The following is a 15,182-nucleotide window of genomic DNA, read 5'->3' on the forward strand; positions in this document are numbered from 1 at the left end:
CATGGAGGTTTTTCAAAAATCAGCCCCAACCGAATTTCTGCTGTAGGCATCGCCCTTTTGATGCCATTGGAGAGAGAAACAGCAGTGTACTCCGTATATAGCTGGAGGTTCTATCGCCCCATTGTACTCTGTAGCTCTTGTCTGATCATCTCCCGCTCACGATAAGGCATCGGCCTGTCTGTCGTGGAAGGTTGGGAGGTGTATCTGGAGAATAGAGGGGAAAAAAAAAATAAAAAATAAAAAAAATGGAGGGACCTCCGTGGTCGAGATAAGAATAATATTCCTTCACGCCGAAAAAAGCACACTTCAAGCTGGCTGGAGAACCTGTGCCCGGACCGACGGCCTCCCAACAGGCCCTCTAACTGCTGCACTCTCGCCGGCAGAAAGGGGGGAAAGTCGCCGACAGCGGCCGGGCAGGGGGAAGAGCGGGGAAAGCATCGATTCCCCAAGGGCTTCCCCACAGCGCGAACCGGCCGAGCGGCAGACGCCAAGCCGCGCTCTGATTGCTCAGCTAAGCCGCCTCAAACCGCTTATCCGAGGAAGAACGCGAACCCGCCACTAGACGGCCAGCTGCCCTGCGCACGATAAGAGAAGCATCGCCTGGAGCAACAGCTGGCTTTATTTTCGCCTGCTGCAGACTTCTCTCTCTCTCCCCTCTCTTCTCCTCATCGCCTGCAAGCTATCAGGTAGCAATCTCCTCATCTTCCATCTCAGCTTGCTGTTGTGCTCCTGTGCTTCCTTTTGCTGCCACTCTGCATCACCATGGCCGCGCGTCGAGCCGTCTCCCGCACCATCCCCACCCTCTCTTCTCGCACTCTTAGCTCTCCCCGCAGCTCTCTTTCTTACCTCTCATCTCGCACCACCTCTTCTTCTCAAGCTCTCAGACCAATGGCTGCCGCTCGCAGACTACATGCCACGGCTCAGCAGCTGATGCCGGCCGCCACTACCTCTGCTGCCTCTACGGCCACTGAGTATCCCACCACCCACGAGAGGATCGCCTCCCCGATCGACACCTGCAATTTCATCGACAACAAGTTTGTCCCATCAAAAGCCACCCAATGGATCGATCTACACGATCCCGCCACCAACAATCTCGTCACCCGTGTTCCCCAGAGCACGAGCGAGGAGATGAAGGCCGCCGTCGAGAGCGCCCAGAAGGCTTTCCCCGCCTGGAGAACCACCAGCATCATGGCCAGACAGCAGATCATGTTCAAATATGTCAACTTGATCCGCGCCAACTGGGACCGCTTGGCCGCCAGCATCACTTTGGAGCAGGGCAAGACCTTCGCTGATGCCAAAGGTGACGTTCTTCGTGGACTGCAGGTCGCGGAGACTGCCTGTGGAATCACAACGCAGATGACCGGCGAGCTGCTCGAGGTCGCCAAGGATATGGAAACGAGAACTTACCGTGAGCCATTGGGTGTTGTGGCTGCCATCTGCCCCTTCAGTAAGTGACAGGCCCCCTCTCTACGCCGTTTTGTATATGTACGAGATCGGACATCGCATCTAACCTTGTTCGTCGCAGACTTCCCTGCTATGATTCCTCTCTGGTGCATTCCAATTGCCACCATGACCGGAAACACCCTGATCTTGAAGCCCTCTGAGCGTGATCCCGGTGCTGCAATGATCCTCGTCGAGTTAGCCAAGGAGGCTGGCTTCCCCGATGGTGTCATCAACGTCATCCACGGTGCTGCCAAGGCCGTCGACTTCATCCTTGATGAGCCCGCCATCAAGGCCATCAGCTTCGTCGGCAGCAACCGCGCTGGAGAATACATCTACACCCGCGGTTCCGCCAACGGAAAGCGTGTCCAGGCTAACTTGGGTGCTAAGAACCATGCCGCCGTGCTTCCCGACTGCAACAAGAACCATGCTCTCAACGCCATCGTTGGGGCTGCGTTCGGTGCTGCCGGCCAGCGCTGCATGGCCCTCTCTACTCTCGTCATGGTCGGAGAAACCAAGGAATGGCTGCCAGAGATTGCTGAGCGCGCTAAGGCCCTCAATGTGAACGGTGGATTCGAGGAGGGTGCCGATCTCGGCCCAGTCATCACCCCTGCGAGCAAGCAGCGCATTGAAGAAATCATCGCCAGTGCCGAGAAGGAAGGCGCTAAGATCCTGCTCGATGGACGCGGCTACAAGCCTGCCAAGTATCCCAATGGCAATTGGGTATGTATTATCCTACTGCAACGTTCCTCGATCCTCTGTTTTCGCGTGGATTTCCCCAGATTGGCTAATAGTTATTGTCTTTTAGGTCGGCCCAACCATCATCACCGGCGTCAAGCCACACATGACATGCTACCGCGAAGAGATCTTTGGCCCCGTTCTCGTCTGCCTTGAGGTCGACACCGTTGACGAGGCTATTGCTCTCATCAATGCCAACGAGTATGGAAATGGTGCTGCTGTCTTCACCCGCTCGGGTCCCACTGCCACCCGCTTCCAGCACGAGCTTGAGGCCGGCCAGCTCGGAATCAATGTGTAAGTCACCATCCATTCCCAGAGTTTTGAAAAATGCAATCCTCAGGCTAACGACGCTGCCTTTTTTTTCCCCTTACAGTCCAATCCCAGTTCCTCTCCCAATGTTCTCTTTCACCGGAAACAAGAAGAGTATCGCCGGTGGCGGTGCCAACACCTTCTACGGAAAGCCCGGATTGAACTTCTACACCCAGCTTAAGACTGTGACCAGCTTGTGGAGAAGTGAGGATGCAATTAACACAAAAGCAAGCGTGGTTATGCCGACACACCAATAAGCTGGCAATGCTTTAGCTAGTGATGGGTCTAATTTGATGGTTTTTTCTCGTTTTTTACTCTTTTTTTTTTAAGTGGAGTTTTTTTTTTGTGCTTTGATGATGTTTCAGTATGCCAGTGCTTTTTGTGCCCTAGACAAGCGCGCCCATGAAATTTTGGAATACCTCTTTAAGTTGAGTGAACCCCACCACTGTATGTACAATACATACTCCGTACTTACTGCATGTCTTTCTATTTGAAGAAAAAATGGGGACTTTTAAAAATTAAAATATCATCAATTACAGAGTACCAGAGATTCAGTTGTCTCTTAATGCCCGTCTTACCCAGTCACCTAGGTCATGGTTTAACCCCAATCCCCCTCCCCGCCCTACTTGACAAGGGGCATTGATAAAGAAAAAAAGATCAACATACAAGTTTGCCTCTATCCAACCAAAATCACGTAGACCTCCTCCTGATCTTAGAGAAAAGTAACGTACTCTATACTCTGTAGGTGCTGTCTGGTTTATATTAGAAATTATGAATGTATTTAATACAGAAGACACCAAAGCAAGGTCGCAAGGCCGAAACGGCAACTTGTAATAGTCTGTAAAGGACATACAAATTCCAACCTCCAGGGGTACGCTTCGAGAGAAATGGGAAAATCGCTATCAGATTGAAGCAAAAAATAAGAGAAAAAAAAAAAGGTTAAAACTATTACTCTGCACCGTAATTTCGACTCCATGATAGTCATACAAGTTCCCATAAGGCAATTTGTCAAATGGCCCGAGCTAAGACCTCCCCACGAACCATGCAAAGGAAAAGCCTTTCTCGATTATAATACCAATTGGCACATGCGCCATACTTCCATCCTCGATCGTATAATACCTACGTAAAGTTGTTCCCCAAGATGAGGCCAGCCATGCACTTTTTTTCCCGGGAAGTATTTTCAAATCCGCTGCTATATATGAACGCGCAGCGTCGCCTTTTCGCGCTTGATTCACTCACTAGACTTTGATCGTTTCGTGGCACCGGCCTTAACGTTTTCAGCTCCGGTACTCACAGCTTCCGCAGCCTTTTCCTTGGCCTTCTCTTTTCCCTTTCCAGCGTCCTTCTTAGCCGGAGCGGGTGCAGGGCTGCTAAGACCAATAGCGCCGAAGACAACGAGGATCAACGTGATGAGGAGAGCGGCCAAACCACCGGCAACTTCAGGAACGGCCTTGACAGCCTCAACTGGATTATCTTTTGCCATGAGGATGAATTGATCGACTTTGCTGCGGATGTATTTGACTGGGTCATCCTTGAAGTTGAGACCAGAATCAGTAGAGGGTTCATCCTTGGGCTTAGCGGCTTCTTCCTCGGCAACCTCGATGGGGTGCTTGATATCGAATGTTTCGGCCTTAAGCTTCTTCGCGTCTTCGATGGAGTGACCAATGTAAATGTTGTCAAAGAGGATATCATTTTGCATGGTCCAGATTTCGAAGCCAATCTAGTACCAGGTTCGTCAGCCACTCTCTCTCTCTCTGTGTGTGTGTGTGTGTGTGTGTGATATTAGAAAAACGGGATTAACTTACAGCACCCATTGGCTCAAAGTTAGCGGGCTTCTTATCCTCGAAGAAGTCCGGATTGGCGATTTTGCGGGGAGACCATGGGCCCTTGTACGCTGGGTTGTCGATCAAAGGTGCAGTCCATTTGCCCTTATAATCAGGGTTTCTCTTCATGGGAGGCTCCCACTTTCCACAGCCAGAGGCTTCCTCGCACTTGGGATTTGGAACGGTTGGAGCGACCCAGTCACCATCTTCTTCGTCATCCCAGTCCTCGGGCTTTTGAGCCTCTGGATCGGGGATCGAGCTTGGCTCATCGTCCAGCCAGTCATCAGGTTTCTTAGCCTCGGTATCAACAATTTCAAAAGGAGCGTCTTCATCCCAGTCCTCCGGTTTCTTGGCCTCTGGATCTGGGATCTTGGCCTCATCGACCCAATCGGCCGGCTTTTTGTCGTTTGGATCATCAATCTCCTTTGGAGGGTTGACAGGAGGCTGGAAGTCTTCAAGGAGAGTCCCATTCTTGACAGCCTCACCATTGATTTGAATTTGGAATGTCTGGTCTGGCTTGACGATAAGGGTGTAGAGGGTGGAGAGTTTGGAAATGCGAGCAGTCGGAGCATTGTTAAGATGCTTCTCTTCATATTCACCGGTCTTTGGGTTCTTGTGCTTGAAGATAAAATGAACCTATAGTGGTGTCAGCAGTTGTCCTGCTTGTGGAGGAACATAGTCAACAGCAAGAAAACATACCTTGTTAGTGGCTCCGCACTTGTCAGGTCCAAACATGATAACATAAGGAGAAGCATTAGAGAACTCTTCAGCATGAAGCTTCTTGTTGTCCTGGAGTAGCTTCATATACGCGCCACCGCAAACCAAGGAGTCTATTCCGATGTGCGCGTCAGTCCGTGACCTCCAGCCCAAATGCTATTCTGGCATCAACAACTTACTCTGAAGCTTGACCTCGTACTGAACGACAAGAGTCTTGCCCTTGTTATCAATTTTTTGAGGGAACTTGGCGGAGATGGCATGGTGAGCGGCAGCATTCTTCACCACCAATCCCTTGTCGCCATCAATGCCCTTGAAGACGGTTGGTTCTTCGACGGCCCATTCTCCGACGTATGCCCACTCCTCTTCCGATTTAGAGTCCTCTTTCTTCGCGTGGGAAGGGGTCCATCGTGTTTGCCAATCGTCTGTGAATTGTTCCAAGAAGGGAGCTTTCAATGTGGTAGGCTGCATGGGGAGGCGTCAGAATCCTCAACGGAGCTCCAAGCTGCGGTGCCGAGCAAGTGCTTACCGTGAATGTTGGCCTACTGATAGAAGTGGCAGTTGGCTCTTCCTTTGTGGCCTCGCTCTCAGCATGGACTTGGCCAAGCAGAGCTATGTAGGAGAGGATCAGCGAGGCGGTGCGGGCGTTGAGACGCATTGTGAATGTAGATCCTCGGAGAGGACACCGGATTGGGGTGCAAGCACAATGAGAGAGAGGAGAATAGATGTGTGCTTCGAGCTCAAGAAGAGAGCAGAGACGAAGTGGGAGCGCGGTGGTGAAAGGAAGCGGTGGGAGTGAAATATAAGTCGATGGCGGCGGGCAGCAGCTTGGTCAATCGGCGCGCTGTGAAAGGTGGCCTCTTTCCCTCGCCGGGCCAGGGTCTTATCTCCACGATCACACTAATCCGAGCTAGTCCCGCACTAGTCCCGCACTAGTAACACTAGCGGTCTTACTTTTGGAGACAAACCACGATCTTCCCTTACGGAGGATACAGAGTACTCCATGCATTCTATATAAACATCTCTGGTTGTCGATAGAAGCGAGCGAAATATTTAGTTCTCTGACACAGCTCACTATGGAGATCCAAGTCATTGATGCCAATAAAAGCCGCGTTTGCACCCAGAAACATCCCCTTTTGCATTGTTAATGAAGCTGCATTGAACTACAACAATGTTCCCCGTGTCCTCAATGTATGTCAACTCCTGAGAGCTATACACGCTGGATACTGATGGCAGAAAGTTCCTTGAAATTTGTGTTCCCGAACACAACCTTTCCGCTGCAGCATCCCAGATTGCTTCATATACCGACATCTTTCGACGGTTTCCGTGGCCGGAAGAAGCTCATCGCAACCTCTATACAGACTACAAAAAGCTTTATCCCCGGTTCCAGGCCTTCATTGAAGGGCGCAACCTCGGGGTGATAGTGTTCCCAGATACATTTTACCACCTCGACCCGCTTCAAGACAATATTGTTCAGATCGAGGCGTATTCTGCAGGCCGGATCAGGTTCAGCCGGGCAGTTTGATTATTCAATAGACTTGAACGCTCTTGCAGCTATCCCTGTGCCCCGCCTTGCAACTCTCCTGCAAGGGTCAGCTCAGAGATACCTTGAATCAAATGAGTATGCCGTGGGACAAGGATGGTGTACCTCAGATCAGCAATTTTCTGTAGAGCCATCTCCCATCCGGTTGCTTTTCAATATATGTCTGATCTCCATTTGGAAGTTGGCCAGCGCTACGAAACTTTCATCATCCCAAGGGCGGCACCTTATTTGGTTCTTGCTGGAGACATTGGATGCCTACATAACTATGCGGGGTATATGTGGCATTCCTAGCTTCGCAATGCGCTCAATTTGACCGTGTTTTCCTGGTCCTTGGCAACCATGAGTTCTACGGGATCTCTCGAGAAGATGGTCTCAAAGCTGCAAACGCACTTGAAGTTGAGCCGCAGCTGCTTGGCAAACTCTCTGTTCTGAATCAGAGCCGAGTTGACATCAACAGAAGAGTGACAATCATAGGCTGCACCTTGTGGTCCTATATTCCAAAGGAATACCAGCTGTGGGTTAGGATGAAGGTGGCTGATCTCAGCAGAATCAATGACTGGACAGTTGAGAACCATAATACTGAACATCTTCAAGATGTACAGTGGTTGCAACAGGAGATTCATAATATTTCTCTTGAAGAAGATAGGCGTGACTTGATCATTGTCACGCATCACGCCCCAAGTGCCACGAAAACTGTTGACCCCAAACATAAATCAAATCCTTGGGGATCTGCATTTTGCTCGGATCTGCTCGAGTCCCAAGTCAAATCTTGGCGAGGTTCCAAGATAATTCACCACTGGATCTTTGGGCATACACATTGGAATACAAAATTCCGACAGCATGGTATGATTATAAGCAGCAACCAGCTAGGATATGACTCCCGAGGTAGTCGAGCACCGAGATTTTTCAACTACTGGTTCCCTCAATCTGGGCAGGATTTTGTTATCACAAAGACTGCTAAAGTGTAATCATCTACGTGAACAATAAGAACCTTACTCCAGGTTTAGGTTGCTCAATGATGCCAATTTGGGCATTATAAGAAGGCGGGCTTATCCAGGTTCCCTCATCGGATTGTATCCCCTGCGCCTGGGACACATTCAATTTGAATTCGAGAAAATAGCCCAGCGAGCTGAGGATACCTCCTCACCACTTTGCTAACATCCCTAAGGCTGAATTTGCCGGCGTGTGGTCGAAGACTTTGCCCATACAAATTTATAAGATGCTCCAGATCTGCAACATCCGACACTTTATGTCGATCTGCCGCGGCGTGGAGCTTGCCCTTGAAAATTGAGACTACATCAAGAAGCTGAACGTGATTGCCATTCATCAGTACAGTTTGAGTATCAATAGCTTGCATCCCTTGATTTGCATTTTCAGTGTTTACTGGGGGTGTTGTCGACCCTAGAGCCATTACCAAAGTGCTCCAATTCCCGAGATGGCGATGGTTACCTATGAATATCTCAACAAGAAGAGGTTTCTTTAAGTGATCATCTCAGAAGAAAGGGGCGTAGTCTTCTCGCATGTTCGGGATTCTGGTCCGACCCTCTTGTCTTGCCATCAGCGGCAAAAGGTCATCCTTTCAAATTGCCACCATCAAATCAATATCCTTGGTAGCTCGATTGCCGCTGAGTGCGTTGACTCCCCAGCCTCCAAAAATACCATGTTTGATTCCATTCTCAGAGAGTATTTTAGAGATCGAGACTGCTGCTCACGAGAGCTTTTCTTGAGGATCACTCATGGCACTATTTAATGCAATATGTCAGGGCAAAATTGTTGAACAGGACGAATACTACCGTGAAAGAGGGGGAAATATCAATCTATCTATATTCAAACATTACTCGTGGGCGGCGGTTCCGGGGGAAGGGCTGAGGTGCACTTCCCTCTGCCTTCCACACCTGGCGGCCGACAAGATCAACTCGCGTCGCTCTTGTCCGCTTTAAGAGGAGGATGGGCCGGAGGTGCAACTCCGGCAAGACATGGTAGAGACTGAGTACCGGTGTGGGCATATCCATCTTCTTGTGATAATACTTTACGCATCAGAGAACAAAAATAAGATGTGCGCCCAATAGTGTAGCTAAGTAAAGACATGATGGCTTCTTTTATCTGTTTTGAATGTGCATCTCAAGGGAAACACGACCCAACCGGCTCCCCGTATGGACCAGGCAGAAGTGGATGAGAAAATCCATAATCCTATGGCCGGGTACACAGGCCCTGCCCTGTTTTGAGCAAGTGTGATTTCAATTGTTGATCTCCAGCTCCAGATGCCACCACACAGAATGCCAGTTTCATCACCTAAATGTCCTTCGTCCGGTGGCCTGTTGATGATCTTCTTTGATGTCGAGTCCTGCTTTGTGACGCAGAGCCTCAACGCTTTACCACACTTACAGTTTTGTGACCCGGTAATTACAGGCCTGACACAGCGCTATGCCGCATCCGGAAAGGCTCGCCGGTTGCCAGTGCAGCAGCACCGGACGCTGATTGGCCGCTGAGCTGCGCGATCGAATCCGCCGGAATTTTGCACTTGGAGGGGTTCTTCGTTTGAATGCTGGCCTGAGAAGTTATGCTTTGGCGGATATCTCCCTGGCCTTGCTGGATCTGAACCGCGAGCCGGTATTTAATTGCGAATTGGACCTGATTCCTCTTCCATTGGGGCAGGGCACTACTTCTAGCCCGCTGTTTCTGCTCATTGAGGACAGGCGGGGCTACGAAACTTGACAAAATGACGGCAGAAAACAATGACCAGCTTGTTAAGTCTTCAGATCCAGAGCACCCTGCAAATCTGATCCCGGAGCTTTGCAAGAAGTTCTACACGTTAGGATGGGTCACCGGGACGGGAGGTGGTGTGAGTATTTGGCATGAACGAGAACGCCTGCCATGAGTTCGAAAGCTGATCTAAGCGCTGCTCTGATAACTAGACCTCCATAAGGCGGGGTGACCATATCTTTATAGCTCCCTCCGGAGTCCAAAAGGAAATGATCAAATCTGAAGATATCTTCGTCCTCTCATATCCCACCCCGAAATATCCTCCGTCTGCACGACAGTATATTCGCAAGCCACGGGAGTTGAAGCCTTCGGCCTGCACTCCACTATTTTTGGCCGCGTTCGACAGGGGCGCAGGTTGCTCCATCCACACGCACTCACAGTGGGCTGTCCTGGTGACACTTTTAGTGGAAAGGGAGAAGGGCAAAAATGGCTGTTTCGAGATCAACAACATTGAACAGATCAAGGGAATTCCCAAGGGCAAAGGCAAAGGAATGCTGGGCTATTTTGACACCCTTCGGATACCGATCATTGAAAACACGGCTTTTGAGGAGGACTTGACTGAGAGCTTGGAGCAAGCTATGGATGAATATCCAGATACATATGCGGTGCTTGTTCGTCGACACGGAATGTATGTGGTCAATCCATGAACTCAGAGGGAAAGGAGCTAACCAGATTGAACAGATATGTATGGGGAGATACTCCCGCAAAGGCAAAGACCCAGTGCGAGAGCTTGGACTATCTTTTCCAGCTAGCTGTTGAAATGCATAAACTTGGTATCCCATGGATTCAATGATCAAGGGGGATAATCCTGAAACTGCAACGACTTTTTGGGCTTGCTGACAAAATACCACTAATGTTTGAGAAGCTGTGTTCCAAAATAACTTGATACCAACATTAACAGTATCAATTATCATAGTAATCTGCATCTGAAAATTTGGAAATCAACCAAAATTCCATTCTTGTAGAGGTTTTGAGGCAGCCTGCTTCATATGTGTTTTGTGCTGGCAAAAAAGTAGCTTTGTAAAAGGCGGTCACAGCCGTCAATATCGCGCACGAGCCAAACACTACCTGGTTACATAACCCAGACCTCCGCAGGCACTCCCTCTCCTCTGTATCACAGGTCATATTTCCAATACCATTCAGCTGGCAGCGCGTCTCGGTACTTATTTAAGCTTTATTGTCGCTGCTGAAGCTTCTCTGTAAATTAACAGGCACATTCCCGTTTCACATTTGCCCCCTTTCAGGATGGATTTGGAGGGAGGTGATTCGCCGTGGGGCGGTACGTCAGGCATCCGGGACGCTCGCCGCCGGTATCATTTGAACTAGTATCTGACTGCTCTCCTTGTAGATGTTCCTTCGCAATCCAAGTCGCCTAACAACGATGGATCTGGTATGCTATGGCCTAATCTTCCCGCGCCAGTGTTCTCCGATTGACTCCGGCAAGCAGGCAAACAGAATGACGCCCCCTCGGAAGTGGCGCTCACAAGTCCTCGATCTCCGCCTGGAAGAGGAATCCGGACCCCAAGGAAGTTTGGCCCTCAAGTGACCAGACTTGAAGCTGTCGACGGTTCGAGTGACCCCCTCGGCCCGCTAGGCGACAAGTCGTTTCCTCCAATCTCGGAACAGGGTCCTGTCCCGCCACAGAAAGAGCCATTTCCCGCCCGCAATGCCCGTCCTACCTCATCCACATCCCAATCGTCTAGTATTGCTGGACTTATGGAATCAGTGGATTTGGAGGATGAAAGCGAAACGCGACCTAGGATGAGACCCCCGCCGCCTGTTCAACCAACATCTAGCAGCGACGATGCGCCAAAAAAGCAAATCCAGTCGAGCATGACCGTTGAACAAGCTGCAAAGCCATCATTTTATATCACAGTTGGTGATCCTCATAAAGTCGGAGATCTCACGAGCAGTCACATTGTCTATCAAGTCAGAACAAAGGTCTGTTCACTTTCCATCACATTGTGGCGGGAAGCTCACACGCCCCATTTAGACAACCTCGAAAGCATATGTACGGCCTGAATTTACAGTTACAAGGCGATACCGTGATTTTCTGTGGCTATATAACTCCTTGCATAACAACAATCCCGGAATTGTCGTTCCGCCACCTCCAGAGAAACAGGCAGTTGGTCGGTTTGAATCCAATTTTGTCGAATCCCGAAGGGCCGCGTTGGAGCGTATGTTGAATAAAATTGCCGCACACCCAGTACTTCAACATGACGCCGATCTGAAGATCTTTTTGGAAAGCGACACATTCAACCTGGACGTGAAAAATAAGGAGAATCGGGAGCCAGATCTGGGCCAAAGCAAGGGAATGTTTAGTTCTTTCGGTCTATCAGTCGGTGGAGGAAGCAAGTTCATAGAACATGATGACGTGAGTCACTCCACGTTGATTTGATAGTGTTTACTGACTCTGTAGGTAGTGGTTCCACGACAGAAAAATATACCTTGAGGCTCTTGAAAATCAACTAAAGGGCTTAATGAAAGCGGTAGATACGGTCGTGCAACAGCGCAAAGGGCTTGCAGAGGCGGCCAGTGATTTTGCAGTGTCTCTACACTCCCTTGCCGGTGTTGAATTGTCCCCAGCTCTTTCGGGCCCGTTAGAACGACTTTCCGAAGTCCAACTTCGAATAAGAGAACTCCACGAACGTCAAGCCCAGCAAGATGTTCTAACATTAGGAATTACAATTGATGAATACATCCGGCTCATAGGCAGTGTAAAGACGGCCTTTAATCAACGACAGAAATCGTTTCAGAGTTGGCACTCTGCTGAATCGGACCTGCAGAAAAGGAGAAATGCACAGGACAAGCTGCTCCGTCAAGGGAAATCTCAGCAGGACAGATTGAACCAAGCGAACGCGGACGTGGTTGAAGCCGAGAGAAAAGTACATCAAGCGAGGTTATTATTTGAGGATATGGGAAAATTAATGCGAAATGAGTTGGAACGGTTTGAAAGGGAGAAAGTAGAAGACTTCAAGTCTGGCGTTGAGACATTTTTGGAGAGCGCTGTTGAAGCACAAAAAGAGGTATGGAAACTTATCTGCCTTCTTCTATTCTTATACGGTCATCTAGGGCCGCGACTGACTAAGTGCATAGTTGATCGAGTTATGGGAGACATTCTTTTTGCAACTTGATGCAGATGACGAGACTAATCCATTTTATAACCCAGCTCAGACGCCAACATCTCAGCCCCAGCATGAACGAACTGAGAGTGGATCTGTTTCACAGAGCACAGAGCCAACCTCAGCTCAAGAAGAGGCGTAAATTCTAGTTGTATGATATCCTATCTTGGTCGAGCAAATCAGCAGATTATTTTCATCATGATGCACCTGATACCTTGCTCATGCTTCTGGGTACGGTGCTCGGAGGGTCTATTTGTTGGCGCATCACTTCATCTTTCACTCAACGGGATAATAATATCCTACTGAATTCAGATAGTATTCTATAGGGTCCTCAAATGTGTTTTCTATTTGTACAGGTAAAAATGATATTTTCGAGTATGCTCGTAGAAAAGCTCCATCGAATCTATTATGAAAAAGGCAGCAAGCAGCATCACATAAAATCCCGGCTCCATATTCGTACAATCCAACCGTTCGCCGAAGAACAAAATAAGCTTTTCGCGTCTCCGTCCTCATTCTCGCAAATGAGTATAGACCGACCGACTCAAACCCAATCAAGCGTCTCGTCACTTTTTCGTAGGCCTGGATTGTGCATCCTCCTGCCCAAACGAACTAATCAAATCCAACAGATTATCATCTTCATCTTCCATCTCTTCCATAGCGGCGTTCTCTGCTGCATCCTTCCCAGGCTGGAGCTTCTCGCCGGCAGCCGCTGCATCCGAAGAAACTGTATTGGCCGCATCCCACCCTCTTCCGAACCTATTTCTGAACGCTCTGAGCCGGCCGGCCTCGTCTTCTTCGATATTGAGTAGTTTTTCGCTGGACGGGTTCCAGAGCGGCGCATTGCGTGTGTCGCGTGTGGAACGGTAAACTGCTTGTGGAGAGGTGGTGCGGTGGGTATATGTGCTCCCGTCGGAAAGAGTTATGAGCTGGGTGAACGTGTAGGGCCGTTTAGGGCGCCGGAGGAGCGTTGCGTGTCTGCATTGTGAGCAGATGTACGTGGTTGTGGTCGAAGAGAGTTTCGTGGTGCCGATTCGTTGGAGGGGGAGGTGCATTGACATCTCGACGATAGGATGGTTTGAACAGTTTAGAATCGACGGCTGTCTTTCGCTTTTCCACCGCTTTTAGATGAATTGATTTGGTACTCGGTGAGAATTGGAGTGAAGGAAGCATGCAGAGGGTTGAGACTGAAAGTTTGATATCGAAGATTAGATAAGCAGGATTTTCCAACTTCGCCGGCAGCCCGTCCCAGAAGAAACTGTTTACTCACTCAACGTCAGATGCGCAATGGCGATGTTGTTTAATAAATGTTGGAAAGATTAGCCTGAAAGATGAATGAGTATCAGACGTTAATGTCTAAGATTAATTTTGCAGGAAGATGCCCTTGGTTCGCCCCTCGAGACTAGCTTGGTCTCTGAGGATTTCTACACTGCTCTTCCAAGCCCGGAACTCCCAGGTGTCCGAAACCACGGCTCTCCCTCCACAACTTCAGTTGCGACGGTATTCTGGGCGTATGCTAAGGACCATTGTGTCGAAGCATGTCGCAAGCATCACCGATGTTGTTCGCCCGGTCCTACCTCCGGGTATAGCCTCACTACCCAAAGAAGTCGAGAAGTTCACGAGAATCCTCGCACCGGCGCAGAGTCGGGAAGCACAATATGTTCCTCAGAGAAACATCTCCAAGCAGAATACTGAGGCCCCAGAAGACGACATATCTACAGAACCATACTCCCCCGCCGTCACTGACACGGATATTCAGACCCAGGTTCGCAAACTCATGCGCCTGGTTCCCCACCCAGTCGCAATTATAACATCTACCCACCCAAATTCGCGCGCTGAATCCGCGTTTCGTGGCATGACAGTATCATCTTTTAATACTGTGACGCTATACCCAGAACCAGTCGTCTCTTTCAACGTGAAAGTCCCCTCCGAAACATACGATGCGATCCGCTTGTCGAAACGATTTCTCGTACATCTCTTATCCTCGAACGCAGCCACCGCAAACCTTGCAAGGGAGTTTTCAAGGGGTCATGAGAATGTTTTGTTAGAAGATAAGAAGCATACATTTCGGTTTACTTCACCTGCTCCGTTAGATCGACTTCCAGCCATTGACCAAGGAGAACCGCCACGACTCGTTATTCACCAGGGAAAACTAGATAATTCGAGTTTTCCTAGGAGTGATGTGAGGCCTGATTTTCCGTTCATACTCGAATGTAAATACTATCCCTCAAGCGCACAAGTTGGAGATCATGTGATTGTTTTGGGGACCGTTGTGAAGCTGTATGGCGACGAGCCGCAGAACCAGATGCAGGAGCCGGATACTACACACTCGGCGGACGAGCTATGTCTTACCTACGCAGATACTCGGTTTTGGAAAATGGGCAAAACTATAAATCCTCTCTCAAAAGTGAACCGCTCAGTCACGAAATCATGACCCAAGGATTGGGCTCCGTGTTCATTCCCTCTCAAGCCTCACTTCCCGCCGTCAGGGGCTATCTGGCCGGTCCAGCTCGCCGAAACTTGATCATAGAATACCCGGAAAAGTTACTATTTTCTAGACCTAAACCCCCAAATAGCCTGGGTGAAGGCTCCTCGCATGGTTTGACACCTTGATCACGTATGTACGATAGACTATTGCGTTTCAATCGCTGTATTAAATAAATATTAAAACATACAAATGTTTTCTTCAATCTATTTTCCAAAATCCGCTACAACATATTCATCATTTTGCTT

The 15,182-nt window shown here is 49.3% G+C and overlaps 9 protein-coding genes across 9 annotated transcripts; 6 read left to right on the top strand and 3 right to left on the bottom strand.

Annotated features, from left to right (window-relative positions):
• Positions 1 to 672: 672 nt before the first annotated feature.
• On the top strand, positions 673 to 3,007 carry CIMG_00614 (methylmalonate-semialdehyde dehydrogenase (acylating)). Its single transcript, XM_001246842.2, has 4 exons — positions 673 to 1,447; positions 1,526 to 2,163; positions 2,249 to 2,472; positions 2,552 to 3,007. The coding sequence occupies exons 1-4, from the start codon at positions 763 to 765 to the stop codon at positions 2,742 to 2,744; spliced, it is 1,740 nt and encodes a 579-aa protein (XP_001246843.1). The 5' UTR covers positions 673 to 762; the 3' UTR covers positions 2,745 to 3,007.
• A 137-nt stretch (positions 3,008 to 3,144) lies between these two features.
• On the bottom strand, positions 3,145 to 5,859 carry CIMG_00613 (calnexin). The gene is made up of 5 exons (XM_001246841.2): positions 5,554 to 5,859; positions 5,207 to 5,489; positions 5,010 to 5,140; positions 4,293 to 4,946; positions 3,145 to 4,207 (listed from the first exon to the last, which is right to left on the bottom strand). The coding sequence occupies exons 1-5, from the start codon at positions 5,680 to 5,682 to the stop codon at positions 3,719 to 3,721; spliced, it is 1,686 nt and encodes a 561-aa protein (XP_001246842.1). The 5' UTR covers positions 5,683 to 5,859; the 3' UTR covers positions 3,145 to 3,718.
• A 260-nt stretch (positions 5,860 to 6,119) lies between these two features.
• On the top strand, positions 6,120 to 6,549 carry CIMG_00612 (uncharacterized protein; the record flags this gene model as incomplete). The annotated part of the gene is made up of 2 exons (XM_001246840.2): positions 6,120 to 6,215; positions 6,265 to 6,549. The coding sequence occupies 2 exons, from the start codon at positions 6,120 to 6,122 to the stop codon at positions 6,547 to 6,549; spliced, it is 381 nt and encodes a 126-aa protein (XP_001246841.2).
• Positions 6,550 to 6,647: 98 nt separating this feature from the next.
• Positions 6,648 to 7,535, top strand: CIMG_10591 (uncharacterized protein; the record flags this gene model as incomplete). Its single annotated transcript, XM_012358827.1, has 2 exons — positions 6,648 to 6,666; positions 6,859 to 7,535. 2 exons carry the CDS (start codon positions 6,648 to 6,650, stop codon positions 7,533 to 7,535), a joined length of 696 nt encoding a protein of 231 aa, XP_012214250.1.
• Positions 7,536 to 7,539: 4 nt separating this feature from the next.
• CIMG_00611 (uncharacterized protein) lies at positions 7,540 to 7,978 on the bottom strand (the record flags this gene model as incomplete). The annotated part of the gene is made up of 2 exons (XM_001246839.2): positions 7,540 to 7,653; positions 7,715 to 7,978. 2 exons carry the CDS (start codon positions 7,976 to 7,978, stop codon positions 7,540 to 7,542), a joined length of 378 nt encoding a protein of 125 aa, XP_001246840.2.
• Positions 7,979 to 9,129: 1,151 nt separating this feature from the next.
• On the top strand, positions 9,130 to 10,224 carry CIMG_00610 (methylthioribulose-1-phosphate dehydratase). Its single transcript, XM_001246838.2, has 3 exons — positions 9,130 to 9,409; positions 9,483 to 9,958; positions 10,012 to 10,224. Exons 1-3 carry the CDS (start codon positions 9,287 to 9,289, stop codon positions 10,121 to 10,123), a joined length of 711 nt encoding a protein of 236 aa, XP_001246839.1. The 5' UTR covers positions 9,130 to 9,286; the 3' UTR covers positions 10,124 to 10,224.
• A 223-nt stretch (positions 10,225 to 10,447) lies between these two features.
• Positions 10,448 to 12,780, top strand: CIMG_00609 (sorting nexin 3). The gene is made up of 6 exons (XM_001246837.2): positions 10,448 to 10,609; positions 10,679 to 10,720; positions 10,775 to 11,271; positions 11,324 to 11,704; positions 11,754 to 12,356; positions 12,427 to 12,780. Exons 1-6 carry the CDS (start codon positions 10,576 to 10,578, stop codon positions 12,592 to 12,594), a joined length of 1,725 nt encoding a protein of 574 aa, XP_001246838.2. The 5' UTR covers positions 10,448 to 10,575; the 3' UTR covers positions 12,595 to 12,780.
• On the bottom strand, positions 12,687 to 13,597 carry CIMG_00608 (mitochondrial 54S ribosomal protein YmL36). The gene has a single exon (XM_001246836.2). The coding sequence runs from the start codon at positions 13,508 to 13,510 to the stop codon at positions 13,016 to 13,018; it is 495 nt and encodes a 164-aa protein (XP_001246837.1). The 5' UTR covers positions 13,511 to 13,597; the 3' UTR covers positions 12,687 to 13,015.
• A 143-nt stretch (positions 13,598 to 13,740) lies between these two features.
• Positions 13,741 to 15,139, top strand: CIMG_00607 (oxidoreductase). The gene has a single exon (XM_001246835.2). It carries the CDS (start codon positions 13,828 to 13,830, stop codon positions 14,881 to 14,883), a length of 1,056 nt encoding a protein of 351 aa, XP_001246836.1. The 5' UTR covers positions 13,741 to 13,827; the 3' UTR covers positions 14,884 to 15,139.
• Positions 15,140 to 15,182: the final 43 nt, after the last annotated feature.

This window comes from Coccidioides immitis (genome assembly GCF_000149335.2).
Source record: "Coccidioides immitis RS genomic scaffold supercont3.1, whole genome shotgun sequence".
Taxonomy (NCBI): domain Eukaryota; kingdom Fungi; phylum Ascomycota; class Eurotiomycetes; order Onygenales; family Onygenaceae; genus Coccidioides; species Coccidioides immitis.

Excerpts from the sequence above, each read along its gene's own strand:
- CIMG_00607 (XM_001246835.2), top strand. The coding sequence starts at position 13,828 with ATGCCCTTGGTTCGCCCCTCGAGACTAGCTTGGTCTCTGAGGATTTCT.
- CIMG_00609 (XM_001246837.2), top strand. The coding sequence starts at position 10,576 with ATGGATTTGGAGGGAGGTGATTCGCCGTGGGGCG. Across the intron at positions 10,610-10,678 it reads AGGTGATTCGCCGTGGGGCG|ATGTTCCTTCGCAATCCAAG; the intron begins GTACGTCAGGCA and ends CTCTCCTTGTAG. Across the intron at positions 11,705-11,753 it reads AGTTCATAGAACATGATGAC|TGGTTCCACGACAGAAAAAT; the intron begins GTGAGTCACTCC and ends CTCTGTAGGTAG.
- CIMG_00613 (XM_001246841.2), bottom strand. The coding sequence starts at position 5,682 with ATGCGTCTCAACGCCCGCACCGCCTCGCTGATCCTCTCCTACATAGCT. Across the intron at positions 5,490-5,553 it reads TCAGTAGGCCAACATTCACG|CCTACCACATTGAAAGCTCC; the intron begins GTAAGCACTTGC and ends CTCCCCATGCAG. Across the intron at positions 4,208-4,292 it reads ACTTTGAGCCAATGGGTGCT|ATTGGCTTCGAAATCTGGAC; the intron begins GTAAGTTAATCC and ends ACCTGGTACTAG.
- CIMG_00608 (XM_001246836.2), bottom strand. The coding sequence starts at position 13,510 with ATGTCAATGCACCTCCCCCTCCAACGAATCGGCACCACGAAACTCTCT.
- CIMG_00610 (XM_001246838.2), top strand. The coding sequence starts at position 9,287 with ATGACGGCAGAAAACAATGACCAGCTTGTTAAGTCTTCAGATCCAGAG. Across the intron at positions 9,410-9,482 it reads TCACCGGGACGGGAGGTGGT|ACCTCCATAAGGCGGGGTGA; the intron begins GTGAGTATTTGG and ends TCTGATAACTAG. Across the intron at positions 9,959-10,011 it reads CTTGTTCGTCGACACGGAAT|ATATGTATGGGGAGATACTC; the intron begins GTATGTGGTCAA and ends CAGATTGAACAG.
- CIMG_00614 (XM_001246842.2), top strand. The coding sequence starts at position 763 with ATGGCCGCGCGTCGAGCCGTCTCCCGCACCATCCCCACCCTCTCTTCT. Across the intron at positions 1,448-1,525 it reads GGCTGCCATCTGCCCCTTCA|ACTTCCCTGCTATGATTCCT; the intron begins GTAAGTGACAGG and ends TGTTCGTCGCAG. Across the intron at positions 2,473-2,551 it reads GGCCAGCTCGGAATCAATGT|TCCAATCCCAGTTCCTCTCC; the intron begins GTAAGTCACCAT and ends TTCCCCTTACAG.